Consider the following 17129-nt stretch of genomic DNA (forward strand, 5'->3'; position numbering starts at 1 on the left):
TGTCTTGCGGGGGGCAGAAGACCCCCTTTGGGCAGTAACATTAGTTCATCTTTATGTCCTCTGTAGACTCTGATGCATACTTATAAAGTCAAGTAATGAATCAAAATAAGTAAAAATTAAATTGATGCAAAATGAAAATATTTGTCATATTAGATTAAGTAGAAAATTATATATACTGGTTTTACTGTCTGATTTATAAAGTGAAAACCTTTCCCTTTCTACCAGTTGGTTAGATAATTAGTGAAAGACAATAGGAAGGCACTTGGTTTTCTCCTGTGGTAGACAATACTCGATTAAACAATTAGGATTCAGATCTCTGAAGTTCTCTGCCATAAAACTAAAGAATATTTAGAAAATCCCAAAATTTGGAGAGTACTCTACAGTTACAGCATTTGTGAAATGGAAACAATATTTGCCACCTTTCTAGCTGATAAAACTAGGAAGGATCAATGAGATATATACTTAGAACTATTTAGAAGAATGTTGCTATGAAAAACATCCATCATGACTGTTAAAATAAGTGTTCTTATTCATAATAATTTTGATTTTTGAAAATATTATTTAAATTACACAGTGGAAGAGGCATAGGAAATTAATCATTTCTGCTAAAAGACTGAAGATAAATATAAGAGATAAGTTGTACATATGGAGAAAGGGCTGGGTAATATTGAGGGGGAAACCAGCCCTAATGAAGTTACAGTAACATTTACAAGTGTGCCCAGGCATCAACGAGCTCTGTATTCACACTTCATACACAGTGAGATGAGAGAATGACTGACATACCTTCCTCTGGAGAATTAGGAGCAAATTAAAAAGAAAAAAAAAAGCCACAATCCATGAGCTGCGAAATGCTAATGAATCAAGGTTTTCCAGGAAGCACCACAAAGGCTTGCATGTAAGGAGGCCACTGAGTCACATAGATCTCTCTGTTCTGTCTTTGTCTATACAATATAATGCTATTTCATTGTACATAAAAATGAAAAACAACTACTGAGTGCTTGTACTAAGCTCTATTCTATGGCATTAAATGTGTTTTTTAATTTAATCTTCACAAACATTCTACGGGATTTGATTATTAGTTTCCTTTCACAGGTAAGAAAATTGAGGCATAGATTAAGTAATGTGCCCCAAATCACACAGGTAGGGAGTGGTATAGGCAGTACTCATATAAAGTGTGGATCAGAGCCCAAAGCATGGCCTTGGTTAGAAGGGCCCCACTTGTGTGTGTTTTAAAAAGATACTCCCTCCAGGTGGATGAATTACAAAAGGATGAAACCATTAAGCAAGGTGGCCCTCTGTCAGACCTATTCTAAACGGTTCTCCCTCCGGACAGACCGATCACAGAAAGGTTTCCCTTGTTGTGAGCTGACAGGGTTTCTTTTGGTTTGGATCCATAGCTTGTCCAGAAAGACCCTGGCAGGATTTTCACTCCCATTGATGGACCCTCAGAAAGGCAGTAGAACCTGTACAATCCTAGGAGAGATCCCAGTTATAACTCTTTGATAATCTTGCCTGCACTATGCTAAAAACCTACTATGTACCAGGAAGCGGCATCAGGATAATTACATCCACCCCATACTTCGTAATTAATAACTCATCTATCTTGTAGGTCTTACTTCCTAATTTTTTTTCAAATCCAACCTTCTATTAGCCACCCCTGTGTCCACTGTTCCACTTTAGGCATTCAACATGATTGGACTCATTCTCTGTCTAAATTTCATTAATGACTCCTCTCTACATAGAGAGTAAAATCCAAATTCTATAGCAGAAAGTGGAAAGTCCTTTCCATCCTCTCTCTGCCCCTGTTTCATGGATCAACTCTCATAGATACTGATCTCCTTTATATACTCAGACTTTTGCACATCATGTCTTTTCTTCCCGGCATGCTCGTACATGTTCATGAACACTCACTCTGTCCTCTATATATTTCCAGGATGCTGCCAGTAAAGTTTAGTTCCTTTCCTGATGCTCTGATGTAGACCTATCACACTGTAAAATCCTTATTTACATGCATTTCTCTTTCCTCCACCTGACTGTGAACTACTTTAAAGCAGGGACTATATCTCAGGCATCTTTGCATTCTCAGCAACCAGATCAAAAGCTGATTTCTTAGTGTGCTCTCTTAAATTCTTATTGATTGAATTAGTTACCTGACTCACATAATGGCTGTTTACCTTTTTTATAGCAGAGTCTATTTTTGTACACAGAAAAGGCAGCTTTTCCTAAAATACTAAGTTATAAGGTATTAAAAATTAGCATGAAAATTGAATGATAGGGTAGTGGCAGCCCCATGACGTAGTGCTTAAGTTTGGCATGCTCTGCTTTGGTGGCCTGGGTTCGTGGGTTTGGGTCCTGGGTGCAGACCTACACCACTCATCAGCCATGCTGTGGCAGCGACCCACACGCAAAATAGAGGAAGACTGGCGCAGATGTTGGCTCAGGGCTAATCTTCCTCAAGCAAAAAAAGAGGAAGACTGGCAGCAGATGTGAGCTCAGGGTGAATCCTCCTCAGGGAAAAAACAAATTGAATGATAGAACAAAAATAGGTATGGATAGAGAGTCAACAAGTCAGCGTGACATCATAGTCACTCAAAGTAAGTGCTCTTCTGATTATCGTCATCATTTAACAGATAAAAAATTGAGGCCTGCATTAAATAACTTGCCGCAAATCACACAGGTTACATGTGGTAAAGGCAAGTGTGGATCCAGAGCTCAAACTCCTTTTCAACTAGAATAAAGCAAATGAAGAGTCACAATAAAGACCTTACAAAAGGCAAGTCCAGCAGGTTCATAGTATCTGAAGACAGAGCAGGAGGCAGGAGTAAAAGAGAAAGAAGAAAAACCATTACCGAGGGTTTATTCTGTAACAGGCACTTTAAATATATCAACTCATTTACTTCTCATACCAACAACATAAAGTGGAAATGAATTTTCCTTATTTTATAGATGAGACGCAGAGAGGTGACGAAACAGGGTCAAGTTCACACAACTAATAAGTGATGGAGGAAAGAACCAAGCCCAGGAAACCTGACTCTGAGGTGCATGCCATTACACACTACCCATGCAACTCGAGTTTTAGTCACACAAACTTATCATTCAAAAAGAACATGTCATAGTTCATATTTACAATAATAGCTGAACTCTCCTTAACCAAGATGCATAAGCAAACTATATATTTCTTGAAGATTTCATGTTATTTACATCATCATCATCTAAGGTAATTTCTGTGTATTTTTCCATCTCTCTTTTCCCCCCTCTTTTCCCTCTTCTTCGTCACTTGGGGTGGGTGAGCTTAATTTTAAATATAAATTTTCCCTTGGTATAGTATAAGGAACAATATTTACATTTTAATATTAAAATAGATGTTTCACATGAAGAATTTACAATTATTTATGAAAATTCAAATCCCATATCTAAAAGCGTAGAGGCAAAAAATCCACAAGCATCCATTAATGTAATTGCACCCACTATATACCAGAGTTCTTATATATGAAAATATATATGCAATATATGTAAATACCATATAATGTAATATGTACAAATATTATGTATCTTAGTATAAATATTGTATATAAGAAATATATGAGAGAGGCTCCTTTTGGAATTAATCCCGAACTTCTCTAAACTATTGAATAGAATTATATAGCCCACTCTTCAAAGTGTCGTCCTTTAGACCAGCTACATTAGCATGACTTGGGAGTTTGTTAGAAATGCAAATTTAGGCCCATCCCTAATACCTTTAATTTAGAATCTCTCCAGGTGATTCTTATGCACCTGACAGTTTGAGAAGAACTCTTATGGTCATATAATACCAGAATTTTATAACTGCATAGGGCCACAAAACACAGATTTATTACTTTTTAATGCAGAGTTGTGCAAAACAAATTTATAGATATATTTAAGGATCATAACAAAGGAAAGAGGAAGTGGATACATATGCACTTAAAAACAGACTGTCTCCTATGTAGATGCAGAACCTCCTTGGTTGAGATCTTCTTAACCTTCTGCTATCTTACTAAAGTCTTCAAGGGCATTAACCTCAATGCAGAAAGGAAAAATTACCAAACTATGTTTTCATTCTTAAAACATAGCTTCCTTTCCATGAAATTGGTAGAAAATGATTTTTCCTAATGTTTTGGTGAGTACTGGAAACATTTTAATTGAACAAATTTTGGAAACTACGGCCTTTCCAACTTTGGGCAATTTTAACCCTGTCGTAGTTGAACATTGCACAAGGAGATGCAGGCCTTTTTTTTAAGAACTAGACAAAATGAATAAGAGTTGAACTACATGATAGCATTTTCTAGTTCAGATTACTAAATTGCGTGAATTATGCATGTAAAGTCCAATTAGACACTCTTTATTTTTACTAATTCACTAATCATTTTGAAACAAAATTTTTAAAAAGAAAAGGAAAGAGGGAAGAAAAAGAAAGAGGAAGGAGGAGACGATAATATATTGGTTTGAAAAACATCCCCCAAAGTACAAAATAATCCCAATTGTTATTGTAGAACAAAAATGTTTTATGTAAATTATGTGGTTTGGGATAAGATTGATGTTGTACAAAATCTGGGGGAGTAATGGGTGTGCGAGATTTCAGGCATTGTCATGCTGAATGGGATGAGGAGAAAGAAATTATATTCTGCTCTAATTATATCAAACTATATTAGTTTAAACTGAAATGATCATTTCAATGCTTTGAAAGAGTAATATTTTGATCTGTCTATGTAATTTTATCAGTTAGTTATAACTGATAAAAATAGATTTTGGTTGCCAAAATTTAAATAGTGTTTGAGGTAGAATTTCATTAGAAATAAAAAGAACTAAAAACTAGAGCAGCTATTATTAATAATTTTGAGGCATCATTCAATTTAGATGCAAGAAAATTGGGTGATAACTTCTAAGTGTTTATTAAAATTTGTTTTCTGGGGGCTGGCCCCATGGCCTAGTGGTTAAGTTCGGCACATTCTGCTTGGCAGCCAGGATTGGGTTCCCAGGCACAGACCTACACCTCTTATCAGTGGCCATGCTGTGGTGGCAACCTACATACAAAATAGAGGAAGATTGGCACAGATGTTAGCTCAGGGCAAATCTTCCTTAAGCAGAAAGAGGAAGATTGGCAACAGATGTAAACTCAAGGCGAATCTTCCTCAGCAAAAAAAAAAATATTTTTTGACTATAAATTGTGTATTGTTATGCCTACAATAAAGTCATGAGCTGATGAAGATCACAACCAGATAATGCTCCAGGTAACATTATTAATAAAATTAGTAGCAATTGAAGGTATAGCAATATTTATCAGAACTTATGCTTTACCAACAACATAAACGATAGTTACCTTTACAAATGCAACAATTTTCAAGGAGATTGTTGCTAAGTATAAGGAGTTCATCACAAAATCCATTAGATTCCACCAATCATGGATGTAATCTTGAAGTCCGCCATCCCACATTTGTTTAATTTCTCCCCATATAAAACCTGTAATTATAGAAAGATTCATTGTAAGTGTGATTTTTCGATCAAATCACTAAAAACAGAGATAAAGATATACAATTTAAGAATTATAGAATCTCGGAGCTGCAAGAGAGTATATAGTTACAGTAAATGCAACATCTATTTTTATAGGTAGTAATATTGAGCACCAGCCAGATTTTAAAACTTTCAGGACACTCAGCTAATTGTAGAGAATGCTCTTAGGGCAGCTTCACTTTCTTTTATCCATTTGATAAATGCATAAGAATGTGCAATTTTTGACTCAAACTGCAATTCCTCTAAAACTATATAATTTTCTGATGGAAAATATCATAACATTTACTTATAAACAAATACTTTAAGACATTTTTCCTCCCAAGTCAAAATGACTCAAAGATTCATGAGAAAACAGTGTATCTAGTGAGTATAACTGGCTTAATACCATTAAGCAGGATACTTTGTCGTGCTTTTGTGAGCTATTAGCACCTTCAAAGATCTGACTTCAGTTCTGGACAAAAGACAATTATAACATTCATGTTACTTCATTAAAATATCTTATCTCTATCTCTAGCAATAGCTTTAGAGCTACATCCAGAGAAAATAAAAATCTCTTTCCTTTATTATGGTCATATTTTTAATAGAAAATATTTTATTTTCAAATCCTATGAAGTACTTTTAGACTATCACTGTATATCATTATTCTATTTCCATAATCTTATTAACATTTTATAAATCTATTTTTAGGTCCTGATAATGAGAGAGATACCAAAGTATCTAGAATCAGGAAATATTAAACGAATAAATATGACTTTATAACTACATTAATGCAAGCAAACAATAATAGTCTTTTTAAGATAATGATAGTCTAGAACGTCAAATGTGTAGCACGGTTTCACATCTGCCCTACACTTGAAGCAAGAAAAAGTCAGAGTAACTACAAAATCATAACTTTTCATGAGCCCCTCAGAGAGATGAGAAACCAAGGTGCCTATACTTCAAAGAAAAGCAGGTTCCTCCAAAGAAAAACACAATGTGAGCATTAGCTCGCCTGCACCAGAGTGCAGGGGTAAGAGACATGGCAACATACAAGAGAGGAAGAAGATTTCAGAAAAACTTTTGAAACAAACTTCTAAAGGCTGAGTGTGAGCTAGTGCGAGAGGATAGAACCCTGGGACACAGACCAAGGAGAGTTTCCACACACTTGCCTGCTCTTTTCCATAGATCCCATCCATTGTTCAAGAGGCTGATTCTGGGAAAGGCACAGAGGCCTACCCAGCCTCCTCTCCCTTAAGGCACAAAACACTTTAGCCCTATGGGAGAAGCAGGAAACAGTCCTGGGCCTAGAGTTTATACCAATATCACTACAGGTTTCCTACCACAGGGGGAGGTCAGGAAACTCTGTGTTGCACATGAGCTGCAAAGTTTTACTGCCATGAAAAGGAGGGTATGTATCATTGAGAAACTCCATCCCTAATGCATAGGCCTACTGAAGTCTGACTCTAGGCCACAACAATGGAGAACATCCCTGCCTCACATCACCAGGCTAACAAACACCAGGTAACAAGCAGAAGCTGGCAACCACTGGAGGAGTGGCAAGAGCGTGGATCGAGACACCTCCTGAGGCAGAGGTGCACAGAGAAGGCCAAAAGCTGTAGGTGGAGCAGGAATTCTGAGAATAACTCTCTTTCCCAGCTGTCTTAGTCAGTTCAGGCTGTTATAACAAAGTATCATAGATTGGGTGTCTCATAAACAACAGAAATTTATTTCTCATAATCTGGAGGCTGCAAGTCTAAGATCAAGGTATCAGCATGGTTGGGCACTGGTGAAAGCCCTCTTCTGTGTTGCAGACTGCTGACATCCCTTTGTATCTTCATGTGGCAGAAAGGTAGCGAGCTAGCTCTCTGGCTGCTTCTTGTAAGGGCACTAATCCCATTCATGAGGGCTCCACCCTCATGACCTAATCACCTCCCAAAGGCCCCACTTCCATACCATCACACTGGGGGTTAGGGTTTCAACACATGAATTTGGGGGGGACTTTGGACACAGACATGTAGTCCATACTACCACCCTAAGCAGAAGTGGAGGTGCCCTGAAATTGATTGCAGCAATAACGAAACCCAAACTCTGCTCAGCTCCTAACTACATTGCTTCAAATTCCTGCACTAATGTTCTAGCACAAGAGGCATGTCTATTTTCAGGCATAAATGCTGTATACTTCTGTCTAGCCTTCTGCACAGGCAGAATAAATACCCTTACAAAATACACACACACACTCACACATATGCACACCATGATACATCATATTCAAACTGTTTTAAAAAAAAGATAAAGAAAAAATATTGAAGGCATCAGGAGTGAAGGGTGGGGTGGAAATAAAAGATACACTGCATACAAAGAAATATAAGACTGACATCCAACTTGCCTGAAACTATGCAAGACAGAGGGACATCATTAAAGTGCTGAAAGGAAAACAACCTCAACCCAGAATTCTACACACAGCACAAAGAGCTCTAATAAATGAAGATGAATGAAAGACTTTTTTCAGACAATGAAAAATTCAGTTTATTGCCATGAGACCCATGCTACAAGAAATGCTAAAGGGATATTTTGTAGGCAGAAGGTATACGATGCTGAACAGAAATTTAAGTTTATAAAAAGAAATAAAAATCTATATCCAGAAATAGTTAAAAGTATATGTACAAAATATTTTTTCTTATTTTGAATTGATCTAACAGATAATTGAATGCCTAAAGCAAAAATAGTAGCAATATATTGTGGTTTATAACATACGTAACACATGTAAAAGTAAAATGTGTGATAACATTAGCACAGAAGATGAGAGGAATTAGAAACACTATCATAAGGTTCTTATACTACACATACAACAAAATAATATTATTTCAAGTTAGACTGTGATAAATTAAAGTTTGATATTGTAAATCCTAGGGCATCCTCTTAAAATATTTTTAAATGTATAAATAAAGATCCAGAAATGTAAATAAACATAAAGTAATAAAAAATACTCAATTAATCCATGAACAGGCAGAAAAAAGTGAAAAAATGCAACGAAGAACAGATGGAGCAAATAGGAAAAACAATAGCAATGGGGTAGATTTTAAATCCACCAATATCAATAATTACATTGAATGAAATGCATGCTCTGAACACATGAATTAAAAGACATATGGCCGGATAGGATGAAAATGCAAAACACAACTGTATCACCATTCCTCAATAGGTTAAAAGTAAAGGAATAATAAAGATACCATGAAATACTAATCAAAAGGAAGCTCAAGTGGCTATAATAATATAGAATAGATATATTTCAGAAGAGGAAATGTTACTAGGTATGTAGAGGAATAGAACATAAGGATAGAAAGGTCAACTCACTGAGAAGATAGAACAATCCTAAATATGAGTGTAGCTAACAAAATAACTTTATAATGCAAGATGCTATAATTGTGAGAATTGAAATAAAAAATAGAGAAAGGTATAATTATAGCTAGAGACTTTAGTGTTCCTCTCTGTAACCAATACAATCAGTAGGCAGAAATTCTGTAAGACTGAAAGTTCTGAACAACACTATCAACAATCTGATAACAGCAGAACACACATTTTTTTCAAGTGCACATGGAACATTCACCAAGATAGACTATATTATAAATATATTATATATAATATATATATATATTATAGCCTATATATTATATAGGCTATAAAACAAACTTCAACATATTTATACAAGTTGAAATCATACAAAATGTGTTATATGACAACATAATAAACAACAAATCAATAACGAAATGTATCTGGAAAATCCCAATATTTTGCAGTTAAATAGTATACTTCTAAAAACTCTTGGTCAAAGAGGAATTTACAGAAAAATTAGAAAATATTTTGAAATGATTGAAAATGAAAATACAGCCCAAAACTGTGATGCAGCTAATGTAGTACTTAGGGTGGAATTTATAGGTCTAAATGTTTTATTAGCAAAGAATAAAGGTCTCAAATCAGTGATATCAGCTTCAACTATGACACTATGAAAGGAAGAGCAAATTAAACCCAAGACAAGTAGAAAAAGAATAAAAAAGATAAAAGCAGAAATCAATGAATTTTAAAAAATAAAACGAGAAAAATCAATGAAAACAGAACCTAGTTCTTTGAAATAGTCAATAAAATTGATAAAACTCTAACTACAATGGTCAAGAAAAAAATAGAGAAGATATAAATGATCAATATCACAAATGAAAGAAGGGACCTGAATACAGAGCTTACAGACATTATAAGGATAAAAGTGAATAAAACAAATCACTTGATACCCATAAATTTCACAACTTAAATGCACTGGACATTTTCCCTGAAAGACACAGACTTCTAAACTCACTCAAGAGGACATAGAGTCACCTGAATTATCTTATACTTATTAAAGAAAATGAATTCCTAGCTAAAAATCTTCCAACAAAGAAAAATTCAGGTCCAGTAGCTTCATGGTGAATCCTACCCAACATTTAAGGAAGAAATAATCCCAGTGTTCATGGAACACAAAACATACAAGAGGAAGAAACATTTAAGAGGCAAGTATTATTCTGATTAAAAAACAGACAAAAATAATGTAATCAAAGAAAACTACACACTAATAACCCTTATGAATATGCACAAAAATCCTCAACAAATATTAGTAAATTAAGTATCGTAATATATAAAATCGATAAATCATGACCAAGTGCTGTTTTTCCCAGGAACACAAGGTTGTGTCAACATTTAAGAATCAATCCATGCAATTTATCTCATCAACAGATTATTGGGGGGAAAAAAGGATCTCAATAGATGCAGTAAATGCATTTGACAAAATCCAATATCCATTTATGATTAAAACTTTCAGCAAAGTATGAATAAAAGGAAAATTTCCTGATTTAATAAAGGACATCTATACAAACCTACAACCATCGTCATATTTATTTTGTAAAGGGCAAGAGAATAAATAATTTAGGCTTTGCAATTAATGAATGGATGTGGCTGTGTTGCAATGAAACTATTTATAAAAACTGTCAAAGGGCCAGATTTGGCTTGCTGGGCCATGGATTTCCAACTCCTGTCCTATATCTTGACTGTGGTGGGAGTAAATGATTATATGCGTTTGTCAACATTTTATATTTTGGTGCCCTAAAAAAAAAAGAAGTAGTGCTACAACTTAATTTGAAGGCAGTAAAAATTATGAGAGATTGATGTTCACAAACGGAAACAGGAATAGACTAAACATAAAGAAATATAATAAAATATTAATTGTGATATATTGTTGATAGGTATGTTTGAAAATTTTCAAAATAAAACTTTGTAAGAAATAAAAGTGTATTAGACATGATGGTCTACCATTATTTAGTGAAAACTAGCAATGGTTATTTAATACCATTAATAGAGTTTTATTTTTTAATTTTGTTATATTTAAATTAATAACCTAGATGAGAACTGATTTCAGTTGAATTAATTGTAGTGTGCATTTTAAAGTCTGCTGTAGACTACTGCTTTACTCTAAATTTAGTGTTTATAGCCTAGCTTTCCCTTTGAGGTTTCTTTCATAAATCAGTCTCTCCTGGGAGCTCAGATAAGATTGGGGCATAATTGGGAAGGTGATAATGTTCACTGTCTCCACCTTGAGGAAAGGAATATATCAGACTTGAATAAGGTCTGATGCATGCACTGATTTTAGAGTTTGTGGGAAACGTACAATTTATTTTATCCAATGAGGGAAAATGTTAGGTAGGCATGGAAACACTCCCTGCTCCCACATCCGTGATGTGTTTTCCTACTGAGCCTGCGTACGGTCTCAGAATCCAGCCTGCAATCACAACCCACACAGAAAACTAAGGCCCAAAAAGACAGTGTGACTAGTGCTATGCTATTAGTTAACGGAGAAACCAGAACTGGATCTCAGTCTTCTTATGCAGTGCTCTTAGACAACATTTTCTTATTCTTGAGGTTTCACAATGTGGCTTATTTGTTTTGTTTTGCTTGAAACTTTGCCAATTCTCAGAGATTAGCAATGTGTGCATTCCAATTGTTGATTGATTGAGCAAACGCATTTCAAATTAACTTTCATCAGAAGGCACAGTCATAAGAATTGGACTATGTCGGGTGAGCGAGGTGCCAGGCTCAGCTCAACTAGTAATCAGCTTTGTAATCTTAAAAGTTAAGTATCATTTTTCCAGATTTCAGTTATCTCACTTCAAAAATAGGTTTGGATGATACACAGAATTCTCTATATAGAATAACACAAGAAGTATAATTCTACCTCAATGGTATAAATAGCTAGATATTGCTTCTTCCTGCTTGGATTATCAAAATTTTACTAAAATCAGTCATCACAATAGCTTCATGAAAGATTAAAAACTGTACTGTACCAGAGGACACAGACTTGCTTCAGTCTGCCCCCGAAAGCAGAAATTGAATCTTTGATATGAAAGTTATAGAAAGAAACCTTGTCCAATGTAAGGGAGATTTCTCTGGCAATCAGAGTTGTCCCAAAACTGCAATGGATTCCCCTGTGGGGTAGAGATTTCAATCCAGATCCTGGAATGTCTTCCATCAGTCATACTCCGGAGAAGTTCTTGCAGTGAGTGTAAACATGTTCCACTAGTCTCTACAGGTCTATGAATTTGTGATTCTGTTTTTCCAAATTTGTATGTATTATAAAATAAAATATATTTTAAATACCTGCTAACCCACCAGAGTGTTTACATTTTGTTTCCCTTTACAGATAAATTGTGTTATCTCTCTGCCTGCTTCTACCAAACTAGAAAGCCAAATGTGATTAACAGTTACCAAAACAGGTAACTCCAAATATTTTTTTTTCTGGGGAAGATTGGCTCTTAGCTAACATCTGTTGCCAATCTTCTTCCTTTTTTCTCCCCAAAGCCCCAGTAGATAGTTGTATGTCATATTTGTACATCTTTCTAGTTGCTGTATGTGGGACGCTGCCACAGCATGGCTTGATGAGAAGTGCGTAGGCCTGTGCCCAGGATCTGAACCAGCAAACCCCAGGCCACCGAAGCTGAGCACGCGAACTTAACCGCTATGCCACCGGGCCAGCCCGGTAACTTCAAATATTTTGTGGATAATTATGTAGAAGAATAAAGACACTAGGGCTAATTGCTTCAGAGGGCAAAGTGAGGACCATTGGGGAGGAGTTATAAAGAGGCATTGATGAGCTCAGTATAAGGCAACATTTTAACCTGGATCTCCTTGATATCTGAGCAGACTCTGTTCTTATTAGATGGGTTCAAGAAGATGACACTTCAATTTGAGTTTGGACCAGATGACCTCTAAGGTTTCCTTAAAAGAGTAACAACAAAAACTCACAATTCAGATATATTACAGCTCCTTTGGAGTTCAAAGAGTAGACATTAAACCTGACTTGCTGGATCACACAAAAAATTATTTCACTTCTGACCTTTGAAAGGCACAACTATATGGAAAAAACAGAAATCCTCATGAAATTAAGGACTAATGCCATCATTTTTTTAACCTGAACTATAAATAACCTGAACTATAACGAGCACAATCAGTGCTCGTTAGCTAATGTGGTTTGGGGACTTTTGTTTTTTTTTTTTTGTTTGTTTGTTTGTTTTTTTTTTTTTTTTTTTTTTGTGAGGAGATCAGCCCTGAGCTAACATCCGCCAATCCTCCTCTTTCTTTGCTGAAGAAGACGGCCCTGGGCTAACATCGGTGCCTATCTTCCTCCACTTTATATGGGACGCCGCCACAGCATGGCTTACCAAGCAGTGCGTCGGTGCGCGCCCGGGATCCGAACCAGCGAACCCCGGGCCGCCGCAGCGGAGCGCGCGCACTTAACCGCTTGCGCCACCGGGCCGGCCCCGGGGACTTTTGTTTTTAAAGCACCAGATTGAGTATCACTTCATATAGCTCTAGTCACCACATACCTGCTTGATGACTATTGATTTCTGTTTGTTATGAGCACGTTAGTGAAACACCAAGTTTCCTCTATTCTGGCAACATTCGCTGAAATTTTGAAGAAACAAGCATTTAGAAAACCTAGTGGGTGCTATTAACTTGCTGAAAAATGCATCCAGACAGTAAATTATTTGTGGTAACTAAAAAGTCTAAGGAGAACAAAGCTTGAGGGAGCTTCTGTCATAAAATGTTTGTCCTTTGCCCACAATGGGAACATTTCAAAATTGCTCTCTGCTGTTTATAAACAGATACATGATTTCTCAGAGTCATGGTGGAAGTCTTATTACAAGCGTTGATGTCAAGACTGCGGAGACCGACAAAGGAAAGATCATAGTGCAAATGAGTCAGAGAACTTCCTTTTAAAAATATTTGTGGATGCCTGGAAGTTTTTATTATTTTTCTCTACCTTTCCCATAACAGTTTTCATAAGGGCTAGTTGAGTGTTCTATGATATCCTATCACGTGAAAATTAGCTGTAAGGAGGAGACAAAATAGGCAGACCTCAGGTGCACATATATTGGCCCCAATTTCATGTGAGAAATGTGTAATTTTGCCAACAGACCTCTTGTCCTTTCTTGCTGTCAGTACTTACGCAAAGAGTAAACAACCCCAAACAAAGAGCAAGTGACCTTTTCACCTCTAAGGTGGCAACCTCCAAGGGCCTGTCATGGCAGCCCAAAAGCTAGTCGAGGCTCTCTGACCTTGGAAGTCTCTTAATAGAACACCGAGTTCCATGCTGCAGCATCATATCAATGAATATAAAAAGAACAAAAAGAATTCGTTCCTGCTGGAGTTTCCTTGCCCCCCCACCCCACCCCAAATTGGGGAACAAAAAAGTAATCTCCAATCAAAATTCTGCTTCTGTTCAGAGAGAAATCTAAATAAAGTTATTTTACTCAGAAGAGACTCACATTATGCTGGACCAATAAGAGGCGTTAAGTTAAGGGGCAGCTCCTATTGTCTAGTTTCACACTTAAAACCCAAACAAAGATAAAGACAAGAGTCCCAAGTGTCCACTTTCTGAAGAACTTACAGAAAATTGGAGCCACACCCTTCCCTAGGGCTTGCTAAGGGGCATCAGGACCTTATCTGTCACCAACCACCTGCCCCTCCAACCCTATGGTCTATACAGAGAGAGGACCGGGAAGAGGTGGCAAGAGACCCTTGAGGTCAGGGCAGTACAGTTTTTGTGCTAAGAGGGAATACCAGAGGGAGAGACGAGGGTGATTGCTCACCAGCACTACCGCCTCCCTAAGTCAAGGGAGGGAGACACCAAGAAAATCCCTCATAAAGACTGGAGATTTCTACAACAGGGAGAAACTGGCATCTCAATCCCGGCAGGGGCATCTGCTCAGGCAGTTGGCTTGCTCATCTCTCCCTGGGTCTAGTTCATCAGGGAAAATAGAAAAACAGTGGGGCTTGGCAGCAGGGCAGCTGGCAGCAGCCTGATCTCCTGCTGTTTGATGGGGCAAGGATTTGTGTTGATCTTGGGGAGTGAGGAAGCCCAGGAAGACGCTGGGCTTGAGCCATGTTGCCCTCCTGCCCTTGCTAGTGTTACAGGACCCCCAAAGGGACCCACTGCTGGTTACGAGAGTTGAGGGACTGGAAAACGTCAGGCAGAGCTGAATCTCTGATTCAGAGACTGCAGCGTGGAGGCACACAGGGCCCTCTAAAGAATATCCCTGCACCTGTCAGGAGAGTCAGCACGTCAAGGTCTAATCATACAGGCTACTCAGTATTAGCCAGAGACGCAGACAAGCAACAAGGAAAGAGCTGTGACCAGGGTCTCAGGGAAGTAATGTAGATGTTTAACTTTTCCTGTCATCTCTCTTCCCTGCAACAAGCAGGGAATTGGGAGAACATAAAAAATCTGCATCTCTCCCTCCATTCCAGTGTTGGGGATGAAGGATGAGGGAAAGATGGACAATTCCACATCCTTCCAAGCCGTGCATCAGGCCTTTTTTGGGAAGAGGAGAGCTTTAAACTAATTATAAGATTCAAGTTTTAAACTGAACTGGGGCTACTTTTTTTTTTTTTTTTGGTGAGGAAGATTGGCCCTGAGCTAACACCCATTGCCAATCTTTCTCTTTTTGCTTGAGGAAGATTGTCCCTGAGCTAAGATCTGTGCCCACCTTCTTCTATTTTGTATGCGGGACGCAGCCACAGCATGACTTGATGAGCAGTGCATATGTCCATGCCCAAGATCTGAACCCACGGAACCAGGGCCACCGAAGTGCAGTGCTCAAACTTAACCACTAGGCCACCGGGCCGGCTCCTGGGACTACTTTTTAATAACTCAAAGTTTCAGGAACTTGATGATATCTACTAGATATATCACTAAGGGACAGGAAAAGGATATTTGGTATAGGGCAGTTGGGGAGAGTGAATGGAAGAAGTAAAACCATTTCATGTTTAGATTCTAGTTGAGACGCCATAATAAAGTTGTTACATGAATATGAAATTTGGCTTCCAGAATTGTTTTACAATTTAGTGTTTAAAGACCTCTGGAATTTCTGAATCAGTCAACCAAGGAGAGAATTCGAAAGCTCAATTTTTCATAAAAATCCACAGTGATGATGATTTTATTCAACCAATTGCTCTTCAAGAAATACTGACTTAAATGGACAGTGAATAGTTAAATACGCTTAGTTTGAAGACATCTAAAACCCCTTAAATTACTATGGTTTTGACATCATCATATTAACATTTAGAGAAAAAAAGTAGGAATATACAACTAAAGAAATATATATTTTCAAAGTGTGCCAAGAAAGGATACCATGTTATTTGGAGATTAAGATTTAGAATGTAGAACTTCAGAATTCTGGGTCATCTGATAGCTTATAACCTAAATATAGTAAGTTAAATATCAAGTAAGTTTCTATCAGTAGAGTAGCATTCCTTTGATAAGATTTCTGTTTAATTTAAAATTTTCCAGGAAAACTAAGGCATAGAACACTATGTAAATAGGAAACCAATGAATAAATATTCCTCCAAGTCTTTGCTCGAGTCGTCTTTTCAATGAATGGTAATAGTTGCTCAATATGTACTTTTTAATGAGTGAATATTAATTTTCTCACTGTGAAAATTACCACTTTCCACTTCATGTTAACTTCTACTATTTTAAAAACAATTATGTACAAAAGAAATATATTTAACTCTTTACTTTTTCCTGTTGATGCTGCTACACACACATACATATACACTAATGAAAGATTAAAAAATTAATGACATCCTTGGAAGCAAGGAAATTTAACTTTTGAATCTTAGTAAATGATTATGGAAACCAATAAGGAAACATCTCAAGGTCATATCAAAGGATTTTATTCTTTCTTTCTTGGGATAGATTGCTGTTTTCAGCATTAGGGAGCCACGTATACTGTCTGTGTTTTAGACTGGAGACAGGAGTGGTGGTGGAGATGGTGATGGAGGTAGTGGTGATGGGCTGGTGATAATGGTGACAAGTTTGGTATATTAGTAAACACAATATTTAGTAGTAAATCATATCAAGAGTTCATCTTAAAGAGTGTTACATCTTTAATGAATCATAAACATGGTCCATTCAAATTTGACCTGTGTAAAGATCTAAGTTGGCAAACGGAGGCAGAGAAAATAGGAAAGAAGTCTACGTACGGAGACTTGAGCTCTTGGGCTGTTTTTGCCTCCTTGAGTTTTACTTCTCACACTTCTGG

At 36.8% G+C, this 17129-nt stretch overlaps 1 protein-coding gene across 4 annotated transcripts in view; it reads right to left on the reverse strand.

Moving 5' to 3' along the window:
* Nucleotides 1–17129, reverse strand: part of TRPC4 (transient receptor potential cation channel subfamily C member 4) — a 222152-nt gene that overhangs the window by 35949 nt on the left and 169074 nt on the right. For all 4 annotated transcript variants that reach the window (XM_058548051.1, XM_058548050.1, XM_058548052.1 and 1 more), the window contains exon 5: nucleotides 5339–5478. In XM_058548051.1, the coding sequence (XP_058404034.1) occupies nucleotides 5339–5478 (140 nt within the window). The remainder of the gene's footprint in view (nucleotides 1–5338; nucleotides 5479–17129) is intronic.

Source organism: Diceros bicornis, chromosome 9 (assembly GCF_020826845.1).
Source record: "Diceros bicornis minor isolate mBicDic1 chromosome 9, mDicBic1.mat.cur, whole genome shotgun sequence".
Lineage (NCBI taxonomy): Eukaryota > Metazoa > Chordata > Mammalia > Perissodactyla > Rhinocerotidae > Diceros > Diceros bicornis.